Here is a 22,037-nt window from a genome sequence, read left to right on the forward strand (position 1 = left end):
TTTTGAAAACAAAGCACGTCAGGGGATTAGAACATAGAATTATACTGAACCATCGAATGAGGAATGCTTTCAGGACTAACATGAAACCTGTGGCTACTAAATATTACATTACTGTTCCAGGCTCACAACAGTTTCCAGCAATAGCAGATTTGCACGTTGTCGTCATTTGACTACAGCTACTAGAATTCCTTTCGTTTTTTCTTCATTTAAATTTTGAAGTCCCAGTGAGGTTTAAATAACAATTGTCCTAATTAGCTTAACAGACAGAAAACGGTGAAGGATTCTGGTAGTTGTGATAACGCCATCATGCAAAGCGCCCAGTTTCATCACTTCCTCTAAGCCATTTTGAGATACCACTCCGAGAGCTTAGCTTAGTAAAACGCCTTTAATTTTAGCTTTAAGTATTTATAACTCAAAAACGAGTCTGGTGACCTTATTATCAAATTGCAGTTAGCATAAATGCAACTTTTTGCCAAGTTTAAAAAGAAATTGTGGGAAGGGAGCCGAAATTTTTTGCCTTCTCAAGTCATTCGCTTTCGAAGTTCTTTTTAAACCTTGGATAAACCTTTGTAATCCTTGTTTTACTTGACATGTTGATTACAATTCAATAATAAAAGATGGGGGTCACCAATACGGTACACAGAGGACTACAACTTTATCCCGGGGGATTGGGATAACCAGTTCCGAGTGGGGCAGGATGATGGGATTGAGCCAAAATTAATGGCAGGATGTGGGATTGAAAAGCCAATATTGAGATCTCTTACAGGGATTTAAAGAGCCCTTAGAACGAATCTTCAAACTTTTAAAAATCATTCAGACTAAAAGTATGAATGAAGAGATGCCACATCAAGACTAGGCTTCAATTACCAAATTCTTAGTCTTAACGTACATGCATTGACCGATTAACACTTAACGACTGGTCCCGAAGGGAACAGTGAATTTTGTTTCGCGAGAATCTCTCTTTTTCCCGAGACGAAGTGGAGGGTAACATTGAGATTCGAGGGAAACAAAATTCAGTGTTCACCAAGGGACCAGTCATTAAGTGATTTGTTATATAGCGAAACTAATGGGTCAAACCGGTGGAAAACAAATAATCACTTTATTGACAAATGACGTGCAGCAGCAGTCAACATTTCGCGGGAAACAGTTTCATCGTTGGATGTCATGTGACCGTGAACTAACCAATGAATGCGCGCGCTGTAGCGGGAAAAACGCCAGCTATATAACAATGGTATTTATAAGCTTTCTTGGCAGTCAGTTAGTCACCAGAGGTGACATAAAATGGATCAGGAACACTGAAAGTTGAGGTTTGCTCCGTTGATGTGTGTGTTCATTACAAAAGGGACTGATCTCCAAAACCATATATATATGTATTACTTAAACCTCATTCAGGTGTTCAGCTTACAAGAGCTAAAAAATGCAATCACACGTGGGTTGTGAAAATCGGTAGACATTCATGTAGTATGCATTTGTTGTTGTTTTACAGTAAGCCAGCTTGTACCATGAACACAAGTTTCGTTTTGTACATCTTTGAATTGGGGTTCTGTAGAATAAAGGTCCTTTAGATAATGTAAAAGATTACCATTTTTCTGCTGTAAAAGTGCTAACTACTTCTGTTATATGAAAACCGTCATTTTGTAGTCGCAAAAAAATGTACATAAAATTGTTCATAGTTGGCGTGTCCACACTGTAAATGAAACGTTTGTAGTGACATGCATGATTGTAATTGCATCGTTCCAAATACCTCCACTTTTCCTATAGATCATTATTGAAAGTGCACACATAGTTAGAGAGCTGCAATAAATAATCTAGAATATTAAAAAAAAAAATACTGTTTTACATTTCCATGGACAACTACAAGCACGAGAACATATTTCCCGTGGTCCAACCGGGTTCTTGATGTAAGGAGGATAGGACTTCAAAAATGGGGTAAATTTCACTTCTCCCCCACTACTCTTACTTCTTGGTTCAACTTGGTTCAATCACAATAAAAAAATTGCACCTTATCTTAATAATCACCATCCATTCCAGTTTCATAACCAACACCTTTACACGAGCACATATATTACCACTTTATTCCAAAACTCTGTACATACGTTCAGTATTGAACACGTTAAAGCAAAAAATAAATATAAATTTATATATTGCAAGTTCAAAACCCTCAAAACTTATTGCCCTAAAAACCTTCCGACCACAAAATTTTGTTAGTATATATGACATAAATATTTACAACTTTTGAAAAACACACACACACATGAAAAATTCACGCATATTGCACGTGCAGTATAAAGATTATCCATCACGTGTCATCGTCCGATGATTGCTCCAAAGCACTGTTGGGAAACCCGGATGTGGCATGGTCGGGTTGTGACTGAAATACAAGTACAGATACGCGATAAGCTGAAAAGGGTTACTTAGCTAATTTAGGGGGACTTCTCGTACTCCCACACGGCAAGCATGTTAATCGGTTTTTCATGCTTCTCACTGATGTTTTCACCGTGTCTTAATGAAGTGTATGTATGTAAGTTGTTGTTAGGGTCGTTAAAATTGGAGTGGCAAAGGACGGAAATCTTTGAAAAAATTCAGAAACATTTAACTTTTATATTTGTTTCAATGTACTTTTTGATCTTCTACATACATCTTCCTGCTTACAGCTACATGCACTTGTAACAAGGATTTTCAAATCCCCAACCGCGCCAAAAAAGAAGGTAAAATTCCAATTCAGTTTGGAGGAGTATGATCGTACGAAATAGTCCGAGATTGATGGTGCGCACATAAAAAAAAATGGCCATATGCAAAATGAGAACAGAAAAAGTTCTAAACCATGGGCTTACATTAGGAGATGAAGGATGAGTCTTACTGTCGCAATAGAGAGTTTTGCGTTTGAGATTTGAAGGGCGTAATGTTCGGGGGTGGAGGAGTGGCGCCGAAAGAAACACGAAAATTCACAGTCGCATGAAGTCAAGTATCTGTAACTTACCATAAGTCGAGCAGGCGATCGCTGATCATTTTTATGTCTTGATTTCTCAGAACCAGATCATTCTTTAAGCTAGTACAAACAAAGATCGAGTGTCAAAAGTAATTGATTTTGTAGTTACTATGCTTAGTGATAAGTTTATGAAAAGAAAATCGCGCCACTCTCTCGACGTCCAATCAAAAGTTAAACCAAAACCAATCGTAACTGATTCGCACACGTTTTCTCGCGCTTTTATTCGCCGGCTATATGTATTTGCTTCTTCAAGTCTTCGATTTTGGTTTTAAGACGCGCTATTGAAAACCACTCTACTTCACACGATCAGCAACAATAAGAAAGAATGAGGGTTAATGTCATCAGCCCAGTGGTTCCGCTCAACTGATTAAAGGGGCTATGTCACGATGCTTATGACTTTGTTCAGATGTACAAAATTACAAGTAAGTATAACAAATGAAGACGAATTACAAAAACAATGGCCAATTTTTTTCAAGACGCACTTGCTCTCTGCTATCATAGTACCCGTGAATCTTCACCTAGCAACGGCTACTTAAACCATTCACTTGTTGCCACAACGCTCATCAAACATCATCCGGTAGCAACTGCTGCTGGCAGCACCATGAATAGTACTTCGGTTGATATTCCGCAACCGAACAGTTTCTGGTCAACGGCTAACAAGGGCGATGCATTTCATAAACCAGCACTTTAGCTGCGGTACATAGGCTCTTTCAATCCCGCATCCCGCCACTATTTTTGCCTTAATCCCTGGCGCCATCCCGCCCCAGTCAGAACGTTTATCCCGATCCCAACTGGTTCCTGGTCCGTGACGTGTGACTTTCTGTTTTCCGGCACCCAGCCATCAATATTAAAACTATCCCGCATCCCGCCTGCCAAAATGAACAAATCCCGCTTCCCAAGAAAATTCTGAAATGTCTAAAATTTCTCAAATTTCTGTCATCCCGAACCTTATCTCCATTTATCCATGTATCCCGCCAAACCTATGTTGGACACCCTTGATTGTCTGTGACGCAGGCTACTGCATGTATGTTCTTTGCTATTCTTTCCTCTTATCTTGGACTTAACTCATGCACCTCACCTTTCAAGCTTTGCTAACGCAGCTCGCTTCTGTTTCTGGATCTTCAAACTTTCTTGCTCAGATGTGTCTAGAACTCTGTAAAAAAATGTACCACGAAGATTAAGTGTTTCTGTTGGTCGTAACCTGTTGTCTTCAGAACTTCGATAAGAGTGAAATGCAAAGCTGAACCTCTACAGTGGCATGTTACTTTTGCTAGTATTTACCTTTGATAGTGGTTGTTTAAAGTCTTCGTGGTCTTTTTACATTCTCTTATCACCTGTTTATATGTAGGCGCTGGCGATCTTTTAAAAGTGTTAAGGTTGCAACACAAACAAGTATATTTTAAACTACATGCTCAAAGGCAAAACAATTCAGAGAAATGGGCGATAGCAGAAAGAAGGTATTCAAGTTTACTGCAAATTACGTTGCCTTCATTGTAGGCTCGATTTCCGCTGCTTTCTCGGGTCCGAAAAGTGCGGGTTCATTACCAGAGACAGCGGTCGGTAATAGGGCCTACCTTAATTCAATCTAACTATGGACAAACGTGGAAAGCTAACTGCGTGCTTTACAAATTGAAGGATGGTTCAGATTTTTTTACCCTCCGTCCTGATCATGCGAAATGGCGGTGTTGAGTGATTCTACTCCACCGAAGTCAAAAATTTTTTCTTTACCTCGTGTGGTCCGCCGTTTCCTTTCTAGAGTTAACGCCCAAAGGGAAGTTACCAGATTGTTTCAGAGTAGCTTCTCTGCTTTCCATCTTCTTTTAACACCTCTGTATTCGCAGATGTAAATAAATAATCGGGCCTGCCAGTCAAATCAGAACTGAAGATCGCCGCGTCAAAAAGATCCATCAATCACGTAAAAGACAAACACAAATTTCAACTGCGATTGCTGTTAATGCTTCTTAAAAAATAATCATTAATGAAATAGCATTTGGTGGAGAGACGCTGAAAGAGTAAAGTGCCTTGCCTAAAATAAAACTGATCCGAATAACGATGGCCAGATCTCTTCACCGACTGACCGGGACAATAAATCATCAGCCCTTCCACAGAGTAGATCAAAGGATACTGTAGTTTAACGACTTCAGTACGTCCTACAGACTGAACAGGTTCCTGTTCTTTTCCCATCAGTTCTCTGGTGCGAAGATAATGCGCTACTAAGGGACTCCTCCCCAGAAGATTAAAACCGACCCGTTCAAACTCGGGGCCTGGGCCGATTTCATGTGACTGTGGAAAAAAAATTGCAGATGGTAACAAATAAGATACAAAATCGATTAATTATAGATGAAAAAAAAAAAAAAAAATAGAAAGAAAATAGAACATGAATTAGATAGGTAACAGACCGACCGTCCGTGTCTGACTTCAAGTCTGTGAGTGAGTGTAGGTTGCGCTAATAACTGTAAAAATTCTACAATCGTTAAAGAAATATCATAGGTTTTGAAGCATCCGGTAACGACATGAGAAACAAAACAAGCTTTCCACTTAGACGATTTTATTCAGAAGAAGTTGCATCTCTGTTTTATGAAAAGGTTAACTTAACTATATATGACACGCCTGTGGACTTACATTCGTGGGGTGCGGGACCGGAGGGTCACCAATGGAAGAATTTGGAAGTATGTCTGAGATTTAGGGTACAACGAAGAGCAGGAACCTTTAAACATGACTATACGGAGTATGTTCTACAACTGAAGTTCTCAAACTCATCAATAATTCATCAAGTTTAAAAACAGAAATTCGTGACCGTGACAGTGTTTGGATATCTGATCTTAATCAGGAGCCTTAATTAGTATAGATTTTTACGATTTTGTCTCTCCGCTTTCTCCTTTAATAGTTTTAGTATTGATTGAGAAGATATATCAAACACTTAGGACAGTGTTCGACCGCATTTCAAAAACCTCGAAGCTCGTCAAAAATACTCCTGTACGCGTCGTATTTTCATTAACTCTCTTCTCAGTGTTTGGAAATGTGGTCAAACACTGTCTTGAGTATTTGATACATTACTTACCTCTGTACTGTCAAATGAAGGGATGATAGTCAGTCCCATTCTAGAGGGTGAATATTGAGTTGTGTATGTCACAGCTCTCTCTTTACTGGCTGGGACGCTGTACTCATCCAGACAAGCGTCCAGATCAAAGGTCATGTTCGCTAGAAACAAAAACACGAACGATTGTAAAGTTTTAGACCTGGCAACATCGCGAAGACGGTTCAATGCTGGCGGAGAGCAAACGATTTGCAGATGTGAGAATTTACAGAAACCAGCAATCTTAAACTAAAATTTAGAAAAGTGTGTTTAGTCTCTTTTATTTGGAAACTCTTAACCAATATTCCTATTGTAATACAATAGGAAAAGAGAGGAGCGATCTAAAGCGTTTCCAAATGATCCAAAGTTCTAATGAAACAAAAAGTCAAAGAAATAATGACTGAAACACAACAACAAATCGGTTCTCAATATCCGATGGAGACGCTACTGTGTAAGGTTAGGTGACTTCTTCATCTGTAAAACGTACGGATCATTTTACTTCTAAAACAAACAACTACAACAGCACCTTCCATTGCAAGTAAACCCGGGGGAAGGGACTCCCATATAAACAGGACGGGGGTGCTCGTCGGAAATTTTGAAAAGAATCCCTAAGAGGTACCAAGATCCTTATGGGCGTGGCTTGAAATTTTTTTCACCTCTCAGAGGTACCAATTCTTACACAACACATTATCTACTGTCATATTTTTTTCGGCGCAATACCCTAAAAAGTACCGCAAAGGCTTCTGCTGTGGACCTTTTGAGGCTGAACACCCTGAGAGGTATCAAAACCGTTCTTTTTTACCCCTGCAAGGTACGACGAGCACCCCCCTCTTTTATATGGAAGTTCCCCCCTGAACAAGTAAAACCTTTCTTAAACAAAATCACACTTTTTATCGCACGTCTACTTTAAAATGTGTGATCAACCTTGTTGTGTTCTATTTCATTACCTCTTCCGTATTTTTAAATTTAATAAAATTAATTTATTTCTCATTTACCTTTTAGAGACTGCGTTCTGTCATCTTGTAGTTCTCTGATATTGCTCGGTTCCAGGAGCTTTAGGTTCCATTTCTCCCAAGAGTAAGGTGGGGGCCTGGTACCTAGAACAAGTACATGACGACATAAATGCTTAGGCGCGCTGCGTTTAAGGCGTTTTTTCAAACAGTTTTCGGTTGAAGAAACATTTTACACGAAAACCATACATACCGTCATCATTAAAGGACGTTGTGTGGCAATTTGATCAATTACATAACAAACTTGAGATTTAAGTCGGATTGAAAGAAACGCGTAATCTGATCGTGTTTTCATTTTTTTGTCTTCCGTCGTCTGAAAATCTTAATTTCAATAGATATCGGTGCCATACTGGAAGTAAATGATTGTAAAACGGACATTGAGCTGTACGTAACTAAGTACGTAAGTCACTTCAAAAGAAAATCTCTCAAATTCGCTTAAAAGTCCTTATTTTTCTAAGAGGCCACGTTAACGAATCCTGCAATCTGATTGGTTCTTAGCGCGGTCCGGAATTTCCTATCTCGAACCACGGTCACGGTAACTCGTGCGCGATGTGAGAGGAAAAAATAAAAAAAGTTATTTACCGGCTTAGGGTCAGTCCGTATAGTGAAAAACTCTGAACTCGTACTTCAAATCGGTCATAGTTTTTCACTATACGGACCTTCCAGCCGGCAAATAACATGTATGTATTTCACGGTAAATTTCCGTCATGATTTCGTGGTCTATCTTACCTGTGACCCACTCAGAAATGGTGTTGAGAAGGAAACTCTTGAAGTCATCATCGAACAGTTGATAAGATCGTGGAAAGACTTCACAGTATGCAGCGTACACTGCTTGAGCAAGGCAGTCGGCAAAGTGCTAGATTGAAAAGAAAAACAAGAAATGAAATTACGCCTCCTGTAGGGGTATAAAAGTGAAGCCTTGGAGCCGACTGCCTCATAGCTGCCGGAGCCTATCCCGGTTTCTGCAGCATGAAGCGGCTAGGAGTATTTCTACCGGCCCCCCCCCCCCCCCCCTGGATGGGATGCTAGTTCATCGCAGGTCACTCCCCCGCAATTTGTTCGGTTCCCACAACAATTCGCCGGTATCCATTTATACTCCTGTACGGCACTGTAAGAGTTAAGGGTCTTGACCAAGAACACAACACAGTGTCCCCGGCCAGGGCTCAAACCCGGACCGCTCGATCCGGGGACGAGCGCACTAACCATGAGGCCACCGCACCTCCTGTAGAGGTATACCTTCCAAGATTTATCCTGCACTGCACTGTACTACATGTACACTACACTAGAACGGTTTACTGACAGCTGCCGCCAAGCTTAACCATGGACACAAGACGAACTGAATGAGCGCCGACGAAATAATGACTAGGAACCTACAAGTGAGTAAGGGTAAGCTTCCGGTTGCAGAATGAACTCGTACAATGGCAACAATGGTAGAGAGCGTTAAAACTGTAGCTACCAAAAAACATAGTGAGTCCAGAAAATTGTCCATAGTTTACTAACTCTTCGGGCTCGGCCTTTTTGTTTTGTAACTACATTTTTACCATTGTTGTTATTATACTCATTCTGTGACCGTAAGCTTATCCTTACAGAACACTTTGCCATGTCTAGCCAAATGCCGCAAGTGTCAAGATTGGCTTTGGTTTTGCTCTTGGGTTATACATGCAACAAAACAACGGGATGTTTTGATTTCACCAAAAACAGACATCAAGTAATTTGAAGATTTGTAAAACTAGTCTCATGGAGAAATTACAGATAACAACCAATAGACTCTAAGACCCTCCAAGCAAGTTTTTTCTTCCAGAGGTCTTTCTCCAATAGCCTTAGTTACCTGGAAGAATCTGTCCCTAAAATCTGGACTGACACCAAAGAATAAGGACACAAAACAGTCCGCTATTCTGTTGAACAATCCATCTTGTGCTTTCTTGCAATCGGGCTAATAAAAGAAAAAAGAAAAAAGGAATACGAAATCTTGTTAAATACCAACCAGGGAATACTAACAAGCATGTGTTACACTTAAAACGAAATTCTCCACGAAATACAATGAAAGTGTGAACCTGATTTCAGGCATGTCTCGGACTGAAGGTAAGTGTTTTGTGATACACTCAGTGAAAACTGAATAATACGAGATCAAGATTTAGCTTTCACTTGTGATAAATAGTTAAAAGAGGTCAAATTGTTGCCATTGTGTGACCATAAACTCTCATAATTATGCTGCTATATACGTGGGACTTCATTTCAGCTAGCGTGCGATTTAAACTTTAATTCAGTTACATGTATATGTTCTTCCCAGCCTGAACACCCAAGCGGATTCCATTCGCGTGAAACTTTTTACATGAATGTTTTCGTGTAACGTTTGCTAATTTCATTTTCTCACATCCTAAGTACTATAAATATGCCTTGCCGTTATTTTCAATTTAATCATTCGACAATGATGATATGAAGTCGTCAAAATGTCATTTAACTTAACTTACCCTAATTTTCCTGCTTAAATAAATACATTTGCAGTGAAAATATCATCACAAACTATATGTACAACTTCACTACCATGCAAATAGAGCAAATGCTGACCTGGAATTTTTCCAGAAAGAACCACCAGAAAGTATCCTGTGTAAATAGGAACAATTCAATTAATGACACATTCTGATTATGAAACCTTAAGACTAATGTTATCATATAAAAGAACATGCCACACATTTTACAAATCATTAAACAAATAAAACTTAATTCCATATTTGCTTTGGTCCATTGCAAAGTACGCATGTTCGCTGACAGAAAACCGAAAACATGAAATTCAGAACATTATTAATTCAGAACATTATTCCAGTATGACTTTTACCTGTAATAACATTACAGATCCTTCTGACAAGAACAACTTTTTCCACCTTTTACGAAAAATTGACTGCAGTGAAAAATATAAATAAACCCTTAAATACAATCGATATATTTAAGAAGTGAAAAAAAAGTGAGAGAAAAACAACAGCCGGAATCATTATGAACACAATCTGATACATCACAGTTATAGCAGGTTCGTGTATCCCCAGGAAGGTGGAGTGACATGTGCATGTACAGTAACTTTTAAACCACATTACTTGCAAAAAATTTTGGCTGATTTTAATTTTGAACAAACAAGTGTGTGAAAAATAAAAATACTGTCTAAAATTTTTAAGTGTCCAAAATTTTAAGTGTCCAAAATATTCTTCCCATCGGTGTATCTGTAAAACCTTGATGGTGCAGTAAAACTATCATTTTCATGTTGTTTCAGTATAAAATGTGTTTTATAGGTGTAAATTTATGTTAGCCATGTTTCAGTGAAGCGTCCAAAAGTTCTGTTTGAAATTCGCCCGAAGTAAGATCAAAAGTGTCTGAAAATTAAATATCAGAAATAAAACGCCCCCAAAATTATTTGCAAGTAACGTACAGTACACACATATATCACTAATTTTTAATCAATGGTTTAAAACCACATAAAGAAACTTATACGTACAGCATTGCATGTACGTGTAAATGTACATTTATTTATTTGTTTGTTTATTTATTTATTTACTGGAATTCAATTTCACAGATGATCAAAATAAAATAAAATAAAGAATTAAATATATATACATGTACAAGTATAAAAATGAGAAATCGGAGTAATTGGGCCAGTTTATACAGAATTCTAGATTTGTTATTTTAAATAAACTGCCTGAAATAAGATATAAATACACAGAATACTAATATAGACAAAATCGTAACAACAATAAGTGATCAGAAAAATATCAAAATTTATCCTTATTTAAGTTAAATTTACTACATAAATATAAAATTGATTCACTTTCTTGCTAAACAATGAGTAACAATGAATACACATGCAAGCACATGTACATATGCATGCAAGTGTATTCAAAGAAGGGTAAGTCTGACTCACAGGGAATTGCTGTGCCTTGGTGACTTTGTTCAGCAACTGAGGAGCTTCCAGCTGGCCTGGCAATGGTGTTACTTCATTAGGAAAGAAGCCAGGATAAGAGGTGAACTGGGTACAAATTAGAAGAGATGTCAATATCTAACTGCTGGTGAAACCTCAGGTAAAAATCTTTCAAAGCTTAAAGGATAAAACAGGACAAAAACGGCTCACACTAAAGCCAAAGAGACTGTAGCTTCCAAACTGAATTTCTTCTGCCCACACTGCATCTAATACTTAACAGTACATGTACTTCATCTTAAGTTAAATGAAATGTTGGCACAGGAAATAATCAAAATAAAAATGGTGTCCATTTATATATTAATAAGCCAAATTGGAGTTTCAAGAATTTGTGCATTGAGCATGCGTAATTGACCAGTGGCGATGGGGGTCATGGGCCACATCCTCAGAATGCATGGCACCCAACATCATCATTTCCCGGAGGGAAAGAGACGATGTGGTAGACTGAGGGAGACCTGGAGCAGAATGGCAGAGAAAATAAGGACAGCCTTTTGTTTTACAGTTTTTTGGTTTTTCTCTAAAACTGAAAAGGGAAGTGAAGCATGCGTTTTTATCACTAATTTAATTTCTTCATTTGTTATATTTTGAAAAAGTATGTATGCATGGAGATGTCAGTGACACAGCTGTTGTGACTCAAAGTCAGAAAAATTGCATTCCATTTGCTAAAAAATTAGTAAATAGATCATTGTAATAAAATGGAAATATCATTGTATGTACATTGTACCTGAACACTCTTCATTCTATTGGCTTGTTCATCTCCCAGACCATACTGAGTAAGAGAAATAATACAAATTTAAATCTATGGCCCGAGACGTAGACAAGGTCCATAAACACACAAAACATTAAGAATGAGGCCAATACCTAGCCAACTTGACTGACGGACTCGGTAAATAAAGGATTTATTACATGTACATGTATATGGGATTATATGGGACCGTAATCCCAAACAGATAAGAGAGCACCATCTTGCCTGCTCGAGGAGCCAATCACATTGCAGAATTTGGTTCATCTTGCCTGCTCATGGAGCAAGAAATATAATACACGTAAATATAGGTTATTGACCAAATGTCACATTTTCTTACCAACTGTACAGGTTTTTCTTTTTTGTTGATAACTTCTGCTGGAATCTCTGAGCTTACATGTATTGCTGTGTTATTCAAAAGAAAAGCAGATATTAAAATTTTAATACTATAAGTCATCAGTTGTTTGGCCTGATAAAAACTGAATATTTTAGACCAAACCTTCATGTGTACAGTCATGTATACAGTACAAAAGTCACCTAGTTCCAAACTAAAAAATCTGACATAAAGTTCTGTTTAGGATTGTCAGATACAGCTGTAATAATCCATGACAATAATGGTTAAAGAAAGAGCTGGAACTCACTTTTGGAAGACAAATTTATTTAAGAGTCAGAATAAAATTTTATAAAATCCTGTATTCTGCCAGTGATTTGAACTGATTGATTTAATCTCTAACACTCTTACAGCTTTAAATGCACAGTGTACCACAGCCATTCAATCAGAGTCAACTGCTATTATTGCATATTGTTTTTTTTTTTTCTTCAGAAAATAGCCAAACCTTCCCAATGGAAGGTGTTTTGGTTTGAATATTTTGCCTGGCCCCTATGGAGAGTCCAGTTTAGTTTCATACTTTTGTTTCAAAATTTGGCTTTTGAGACCCCCTACACCCTCAGCAACTCCATGGGGTACACTGTACCTACAGTACATGTATATATAGATATTTTCCAGAACTGCACATTCCAACTGTGCTTACTTAAAAAAAAATCTACAAGACAGGTAAAACTGCACCCAACCAATAAAAATTGAGAATTAGTCTGTAACATTAACCTCAGAAACCTTATAATTCAATGGACCTACATGTAGACTTAGAAAGATGCACCTCACTATTCATAAGCGTACATGTAGTGTAGGTATCTTCTCTACAGTCATGGTCCAAGAAATAGAGAAAAAGCCTGTTCAACAGAGTGTCCTTAAAATCAGTTCGGCTGATGCAGCCCTATCCAAATATTTATAGTAGAAGGCATGATAACAGAAATAGAACGTGGACAGTTAAGACTTGAGGTGAAGGATTAGTTACTGACAGTAATGTAAAGCAGGTGGCAAATAATTTTACTCTATCCCGTATACTGTATGTACAATTTTACTATTATTAATTATTAGATAAGAAATCGTATTTAGGTGTCCCCAGTTAGTATACATTGTATGCTAGCGACTTCGACATGTTAATAAAGTTCTTATCTTATCTTATCTTATACTACACTTCGACAGGACTGCAGATACAGGTGCTTTTTAAATTTTTATGCAAAGGAAGTGATTCACCTTTCATGGTTGCAGGGCTAAGAGTCTCAGCTGTACTCCGTGGCCTCTCCTTATCACTCAAAACCTGACTCACATAGACATTGAGCTTCTTTTCCAGTTCTTGGATTTCATCATTTACCTCATCAATTAAGCCGATGTCTAGAGCTATGTTAATATAAGAAGTTTTGAAATTAAGGAAAAGTAAAAATCTCTTTGCATATAATAAACTAAACTTGATGGCTTGATCACTGACTTTTGGTACTTTTAACTAGCCTGTTGTTGATACAGTTCACCCATTCAGTAACAAGTTTGTCATGGTGTGAAGAATCAAGGCTTCAAGTGAACCAAAACCTTAATGACAGCTCTGAGGCAGACAGTCTAAGATTTAACTGATACGTTAAATTGTGTAATATTAAACTCATTCTCTTTTTCACAATGTGTGAAAATCAAAGGGGTTTCACGAAAACTCAGACTGCGAAAACTCAGACCCCTCGAAATAACAAAAAGAAGAAAAAGATTTAAACTTGTCTCAGTTCTTATCACCTGAAATGTCTTAAGGTCATGCAATGTTCATAGGTAACAGCCAGACAGGAGCAAGATATATATCTTCTCCAGTTTATCGCTGTCGCATCTGGTAGATACAAAACTGACTTCAATTTGAACAACATTATAGTGACTCTATCTTTCTATTTCTTCGGTAAAAAATTCACCAGCAAATGTCATCAAAGTGTCGGCTGCTATTTTAAACTTAATTGTTAGTTTTTAACCGTTCTATCGACGTGACAGCGATAAACCGGAGAAGATAAACATCTTGCTCCTTACAGGCATGGCTGTTGCCTATGAACATTGCGTGACCATAAAACATTTTAGGTGATAAGAATTGAGACAAGTTTATATCTTTTTTTTATGTATTTTGAGGGGTCTGAGTTTTCTGGGTCTGAGTTTTCGTGACACCCAATCAAAGTCATCCAATGGTCCATACAAGTATGGTGTAGAATAACATGTGGAACTACATGAACAGTAACACATGGTCAAAACAACTACAAAGCAGATAATTATATGACTCATTATATGCTTAAATTTCAATGATGCCATTACAATATTAAATGTAGAAATGACATCTAATTGCAAAAAAAAAATCTGAGTAGGACTGAATTAGGAGATGTTTGTATTTGAAAACTCAAACACGTAGAAGTTCAAAAGCAGTATGACTAGGGGTACTTACCATTTACATGGGAAAACCGGAAATTCCAGTTGGAAAATCAAATGGTTCGGGCCATTCCATTTGGGAAGCTTCAGAAATTATGGGCTGTGATTTGAGGTGATGCTATTTTTCTGCTCTTTTAAGTCTCTCTAGCTTATGTGGACATACTTTATAGCGATTCCCTCTCCGGCAATGTCGCATTTAATTGTTTAATGTTTATGCCTGAAATTTCCAACCGGATGGTTTTTGTAAATGGTAAGCACCCTAGGTCACTGATTACACATGGCCTTATGATTGAGTGGACATGCAACACGAGGACTGATATGCATGTTGTGGTTCAATATTACCCTCAGTGCAATTGGGTATTTTCCTGTACTTCATATACATTTTAATATTAAAAATATACCAGACGAAAAGTAAAAAAATTAATTGTAACTTTGTTAAAAATTGAACCACAACATAATAATCTATGTTCATGTACATGTACATACCTTTTAACAAACAAAAATAGAAGTGGTTTCACAATTTTGTAGATACATGTACGTGTATCTAAATATCATATGACGCGAAAATGGGTCAGGTTTTTCTTTGTCTAATTGTGCACTTCAGTGCAATTCGTATAAGTACATGCATCTGTTGTAATGCCATGATGGCGAGGAGAGTAAGCTTATGTACAGTGGCAAACCAATCTTATTGTTACCAACTCAATCATACGGCGAAAGTTTTAAGTACATGTACATGAACTCTTAACCGCCTTAACCAAGCTAAAAGATACGTGCATGATGTCCAAGGTCGTCCATGATATCATCCAAACTTCCTAATCCAACGGACGCGACTGTAATATTAAATTCCTTTAAATCTTCAGTTTCCGCAGGCCAGCCTTGAAAGCCCTCAGGTCTTCTCTCCAACCATTGCTCGAAGCTTTTCGGCGGTTCTGGTGTTTTGGGCTTGTGCTTTAAAACCTCTGACTTCTCTTCGTTCTCATATTGCGCTAGAATTGCTTGGATTCGAGGATCCATCTAGCTTGTAGTATTAATGGGAAGTTTTAGGTAATTTTCCCAGCAGTGAGGACGTATATCTATTCTATTTTGCCGCCATCTTGAAGCTGAGTGACCTGGCGTTTGGGCCAACAAAAAATTACCTAGCAACTACAGTAATTTTTCCCATAATGCATCTGTATGTGCACAATTTAAAAAAACTGAGCAGAGACAGAGGATAAAAGTGGAAAGAAATGAGGGTTTACGGGAAACCAAAAGCCTACAAATCAAATTAGAATGAGAAAGTACTGACAGAGCCGGGGATCGGTTTGGGAAACGGGAGCAACGGTCTTCGTAAATAGGGAGCCGTATTATAGAGGGCTTAAGCAAACCACGACGACGACGGCAACGAGAACGCCACCCAACAAAAGGTTTAATGAGCAAAACGATAGCTGTGCACGTGCGTTATGAGTCTTTGTACATTTCTTTGCCGTCCTCTGCAAAATAACAACGTGAAATGACCAAGTTTTGGGTATTTTGAAGAACGTGAGCCACGACAGCTAATTTTTCGTATTTTCTTCTAGAATTATTCGCTGGCGTTACATTTTTAGTTTGAGTAGGGTTTTAGACCGCTGGTCTTGCAGAATAATTCTTGATAATTGCGGAATTCAAAGGTAAAATTCAAGTCCATTTTTTTCCAGCCGTCGTCCTTGGTGCTTCCGTCGTTATTGCTTAAGGTGGCTGAACACAGTTTTTGATACCTATGTTTCATTCACCGTTTTTCTCTAAAACCCTTGATCCCTCGGTCGCCAAAAATGGCAGTAAGCAAGTTAACAACACAAACTTTGGGTTTTGATGATTAAGCTGACGTATGAGCCGTTGCCATGGCAACACGAATAAAAATAAACAGGCCTTTAAAATCGGTTTTGTTTATTTGTAGAAAATCTAGTCATTAGATTTTCTTTATAATTTGCATGCACCAAGCTTGTAACGATTCTCACAAGTTAAGACCATTTTGCTAATAATTTAACAAAGAGATGTTTAATTATCCCTTGTTGAAGGTTTACTGGAATATCTAGAGTTTCCTTTGTTAAAGTTCAATTATTTTCAATACTCCGGTTACTTATTTCCTAAAGTATTTTCGCGCCAAATTTCGTGAAATTCTAATGAGTGGTTCTCGAGAAATAGGCGTATTTCCGAGAGTGCAAATTTTCATTCAATCGCAATTTTTTGACTTACTACGCATGCGCTGCATTTAACTGGGTTCTTTCGGTAACAAAGAAAAAGCTGAGAATTGCTGAGCTCTTTGCATCTTTACCTTTTCTAACATATATTTGTGATAAAAGACTAAAGTCATCAATACACTGCGTTCAATTATAGGGAAAAATAGCATAGATAGTGCGGGTGTTGAGTAAATAAAATGATCGCTCTATTGACGGCATGCTTGTTTTTTGCAATCCTTGTGCGCGCGCTGAATTGCATCAGCAAAAGCGCGCGCGAAAACTGTGTTCGGCCACCTTAAGCTCCCTCATGAAGCAAAACACGACGACGACGGCAACAAGAACTTCACCAAACAAAAGGTTTAATGAGAAAACTATAGCTGTGCACGTGCGTTATAAATCTTTGTACATTTTTTCGGCCCTCTGCAAAACAACAACGTAAAATGACCAAGTCCTGCGTAGCTACGAAGATTAATTGTCGTTTTTCTTTTTGGAATTGAACGCTGTCATTGCGTATTTAGCCTGAGCACGTTTTTAGAGCCATTGACGCACTCAACAGATCTAGAGAATTGCGAATGTCGCTTGTTAAGTGGTAAATTCATTTTTTACTAGGCGCCTTCCTCGGTGTCGGTGTCGCTTAAGCTCCCTAGTGGGGATTGTAAGAACGTCGATTAAAAACGTCGATTAACAACGTCGATTAAGATATGATTTTATATTTTTCCTACTAATCTCGCGGTACTCATAAATCATTTTCCTTTGTTTTTTGGTGTCAAAACTATCACAAAACTGAATCTGGGACAGGACGAAACATTAGAAATAAAAATAAGAAAAATAGTCGTCGTGGTTTACGTTCTGCGAACAACGCAGAATTTGGTCATTTCACGTTGTTGTCTTGCGGAGGACGGCAAAGAAATGTACCAAGAATTATAACGCACGTGCACAACCATTGTTCTGCTCATTAAACCGTTTAGCGACATACCCCTTGCCGTTACCGTCGTGGTTTTCCTAAACTTCCTAATAAGTGACAATAGTCGAAGGCGATCTTCGAACATGGTTGGGTAGTATATACCGTCACGCGGAAAGTCTATAGAGGATATTACACGGTGGCGAGAAGATATGAATTTTATGTTCGAGTGGTAAGAACAATATCTCACGAGTGAGCGAAGCGAACGAGTGAGATATTGTTCTTGCCACGAGAACATAAAATTCATATCTTCGAGCCAACGTGTAATGTTCTTTTTATTGTATGGAGAAACCAATTCAACTGAAAGCAAAAGGCGGGAATCGTGACGTCATTGAACGATATGACACTCACAAAGGTGACATACGGAAAATACGCCACTCGGGTCCCGGATGAAGTGGCGTATGGAATCTACGAGTGGTTTAGTTCCCAGTAAAACACTCTTCTCCATATAATAAGATAATTTTATGGAATTCACCTAAGAACTATATTTAATCCGCAAGTTCCGTGCAAAAAGGTTACATTAATATTTGCTCATGTTCTATATTTCTAATTGTAAACTCCTGGTTTTAATTGTTTTAATTATACTTTTCTGTATATATTGTTTGCGAATGAATTCAGTCTGTATGACACGTGCTCCAAAAATTAGCATCCCCGTTTTTGTAGCTATGGTCTATAGAGTTCTCTGAAATTAAAACCAGTGCGCAGAAAGCCTCTTCGACGTATGGGGAAGGCTATTGTTGCTCGTCTCTCCGCTGAGGCCTGTAAAATGAATAAAGAAAACTAAGATTATGCCAGGTAAAAAGAGGAAAGACAAGCGGTAGCCTGAAATGTCAGTCATCACCCGCCCTCAGCCTGAACGTCTCTTGTACGTGTTAGGCGGATTACTAACATTTCAGGCTAGACAAGCGGATGTACATAAAAAAATGAAAGAATGAACGAGAAGGTAATGGAATACCACGATCTATAGACTAGTATAGCGTTTTCCTTTCACTTGTACTAGTGTCAAACCACAAGACTGGGCATTCAGTCACCGCTAAACTTTTTAATGTTCAGGCATTAAAAAGCCGCTTTTTAATTAATGTTCGGAATAAACGAGGGCTTAGAAAACTGCTAAGTTCTCTGTTAAAGTGCACCTAACCCCAAAAAGTTTTTTTCGCTAGAACGAATCTACTTATTATTTGAAATAGTTCTGCGAAAAAATTTTTGAATTCCGTTAAATCCTCGATTTTCTGTGCCACGACGAAATCTCGAAAATAGCTCCAAAACACCGCCATTTTGTTTCACGACCGAGTTTGAGGAGAATGGGTCCAGCGGCTCTTGTGACGTCTACCCAGGAAGGTTGGATATCTCATTTCCTCTCATTTCCTTCAGGATGGTGCAATACACATTCGAAAAGTGCGCAGAAACGCCTTCCAGAGGTGCTATCGGCTGTTGCAGCAATATTCCAGATCTAAAGAAAGATATACTGTACACTTTACTGACGATGATCGACTAATGGTGCAATAAAGACGTAAACGATGGTTGATTTTGTCGAACCGAAAGAAGCGAACTGAATCTGTGAGAACCATTGAAGAACTCTCACTGGAATTTGTTCCGCAGACTTTCGAACGCTGCTTTCATAAATTTTCTGCTTAAAGCTAACCAGCAATTTGTAGAAATACTACCTACAACCTATATCTTCCAATCCCGCAGTATTTATAACATAACCGGCAAAGTTGTGTGATCCGGTCATGATCAAAGACCGTTATACTGATATGTAAATAAATCGCAACTGTACGCCGCTAACCAACACTTATTTCTCATTCGATTTAGATGAAAGTCGAAGATTAATCCTCTAGAATTACATGATAACAAAATTGTTAGACTCACAGAGTTTTTCGAAGGTTTGGAAATCAGCAGTGCGACAAAGATTCTGTGCAATAGCGTCGAAAATATGACCGCGTAACATTATCTGCGGACCGCTTAGGGAACACATCCTTTTCGCTTATCCGACGAATTTCACTGCAAACTTTGAGAACAATTTACATTGGTTATTTGGAGTTATGACTTAAAATGTGTGACAATGTGAAATCGGTAATTGTATGAAATGTTTCCTTCCGCCTTGCTTCCCGCAGCTTCAAAAATACAGGTCCAAACAATACGATTTTCAATCGATCGAAGCCAATGTTTTGGAGGTCATCAAGTCTCGAAAACTGCAACACGTACGTCGCTCTTATAAACATGAAGCATTCAACTGAAAGTAAAACACAAACTGGATTTAACAGAACCTTGACAAAATACATTCTCGGTAAGGACAAATGTAAACGGGCTATAAACACGCGTGGGAATCTTATGTTTAGTTGACGAAATTACCATCCAAAGCAGTCCTTGAGTTTTCTTTCCTGCTTTTCGTTTGCCTGCTCCTCCACTTCGTATCTAGCTTTCCATTCCTAATATACAAGCAGCTCGTCCGCAAAGACGTCTTCCCCGTCGTCGCTTGAAATATTGTAAATTGCTCTCAAAGCTCTAAGCAGTGAGTTCACAGTTGTCGAACGTGCTCGATCGAAGTTTATTTCGGAGCCTTCCGAATCGAAACTTAACTCTGACTCCAGTGACGAAAAAGAAATGATTCTGAGACAAAACTTGGACGTTTTAGCCCCAAAATACATCGGAACGATTAGTTTTGCGTTCTATTTTCTCGAGCAAATACAGAGAGTTGACTGAGGCGCTATTGTGTTTGGTTCCTGGGTAGACGTCATCAGGTACCGCCGCCCCAGACTCCCTAAAACGCGGTCGTGAAACACTTAATCGCGACTTTGAAAGGGCATAGAAAATCGAGGATTCAACCAAATTCAAAAATTTCTTCGCCCAAATGCTTCAAATAAAGTCTAGATTCGTTTTAGCGAAAAAAAATTTTTGGGGTTAGGTGCACTTTAAGTAAACTTTATCTTAATTACAAAACAAGGGTAAACAAGACAAATACCTGTTATAAAACATCCTCAGCATCTCGTTTTTCAATTTCACTGCGCGTCTATGTTTATGACCAATTCCAAACCGAGAGTGTAGATAATGGGTTCTATATGGGCCACCGGGACCTGGTAACCATATAAGTAACGTGACTTGTTTAGGGGCTGACCATTTGACTTTTAAGGAGGGGGGGGGGGGGGGGGCTGGTGATTTTGAAAAATACATCCTGCAAGCATATTTTTACTAAAACATAATTCATGCATACGACCACTGCCGAAAAAAAAAAAACACTCACGTTCAATGAGGTAAAAAAACATGTGATACGGAGAAGAAAATATCATGCGAGCACAAATCCCGAGAAAAAAATTTCCTAGTGCACGAAAGGGTTTAAATAATCCGTGCCTGTACTAAATCACCTACACTCACCCCCAAAAGCCATATAGTCCAACTCATCGACCACATTTTCAAACGGCCTTCATCCTTTAAGAAGATACTCATCCTAAATAATTACATTCTTTTATATCCAATGCAAATGAAACTCATTGTGCTTATTATTCTTTATATATTCTCAGATAAGACTGCTTTTCTTCAAAAAATATTTTTCTAAAATTGATGGCTGTGACTGAATTAAAATAACGATCAACGCGCACGAAATTATTTGAAAGTTATGCTAGTAGAACATTTAATCTTAGCATTCAGAGCAGGTTTGCTTCCTCTCTCTGTCACGCAACTGCTACGCTCTCGGGAGAGGGACCCTCCAGAACTGGATGGAGCCATCCGATGGACTAAGTTTTGCTGAGTAAAATGTATGCACCCACCTCCAATCACTGATGGGAAGTCTGGATGATCATGCATGTAGACTCCTCTACTGTGGTCCTCTATGAAAATAAATAAATAAATAAATAAATAAATAAATAAATAAATAAATAAATGAAAAAATGAAAAATAAATAAAAACTTTAAATTACAGTATGACTTTGTGATATACGACTGAAAGAAGGCAAAGTCTGTCTCGTTTTCAGCTGGGGCCCAACAGTCTAACTTTTTTCTCCAACTTTTGCATGATCAGGCAAATTCTAGCCAGCAGGTATTCCTTCTGGTTGATGAAGATTTTTATAGGTTTCCCTACCCGCACTTCTCCTTTCCACGAATGTTGTAGACAATATCAGACCGAAAGAGAGATGTCACTCGCACCTAGAGGCAAAAACATGACCTGCTTCATAATATTCCGTGTACCGCAGGAGGCTACTGGGAGCCAAAAATCTTTAACTTAACTTTGCCCCTCTCCCGCAATTACCGATCCTTTAACCTGCCACCCCTTCCCCCCTGCAAAGGATAACCTGCCAATTTTCTACTTCTAGCTCAGTTATGAA

The 22,037-nt window shown here is 38.3% G+C and overlaps 2 protein-coding genes across 2 annotated transcripts in view; both read right to left on the reverse strand.

The window, feature by feature from the left end:
• Positions 1-1,079: 1,079 nt before the first annotated feature.
• Positions 1,080-15,739, reverse strand: LOC110066533 (protein FAM227B-like). Its single transcript, XM_089295119.1, has 15 exons — positions 15,334-15,739; positions 13,376-13,519; positions 12,119-12,183; positions 11,761-11,805; positions 10,983-11,087; positions 9,912-9,974; positions 9,644-9,679; positions 8,904-9,008; positions 7,805-7,931; positions 7,061-7,162; positions 6,051-6,190; positions 5,115-5,272; positions 4,271-4,348; positions 4,068-4,142; positions 1,080-3,049 (listed from the first exon to the last, which is right to left on the reverse strand). Exons 1-15 carry the CDS (start codon positions 15,575-15,577, stop codon positions 2,977-2,979), a joined length of 1,560 nt encoding a protein of 519 aa, XP_089151245.1. The 5' UTR covers positions 15,578-15,739; the 3' UTR covers positions 1,080-2,976.
• A 2,440-nt stretch (positions 15,740-18,179) lies between these two features.
• Positions 18,180-22,037, reverse strand: part of LOC110065562 (uncharacterized) — a 5,733-nt gene continuing 1,875 nt past the window's right edge. The window contains exons 3-5 of the mRNA XM_089295121.1: positions 21,484-21,543; positions 20,682-20,793; positions 18,180-18,478 (exon numbers count right to left, since the gene is read on the reverse strand). Coding sequence (XP_089151247.1) covers positions 18,451-18,478; positions 20,682-20,793; positions 21,484-21,543 — 200 coding nt within the window. The 3' untranslated portion in view covers positions 18,180-18,450. The remainder of the gene's footprint in view (positions 18,479-20,681; positions 20,794-21,483; positions 21,544-22,037) is intronic.

Source organism: Orbicella faveolata, unplaced genomic scaffold (genome assembly GCF_042242905.1).
Source record: "Orbicella faveolata isolate gen_17 unplaced genomic scaffold, um_ofav_v1 contig_26, whole genome shotgun sequence".
NCBI classification, from domain to species: Eukaryota; Metazoa; Cnidaria; class Anthozoa; order Scleractinia; family Merulinidae; genus Orbicella; species Orbicella faveolata.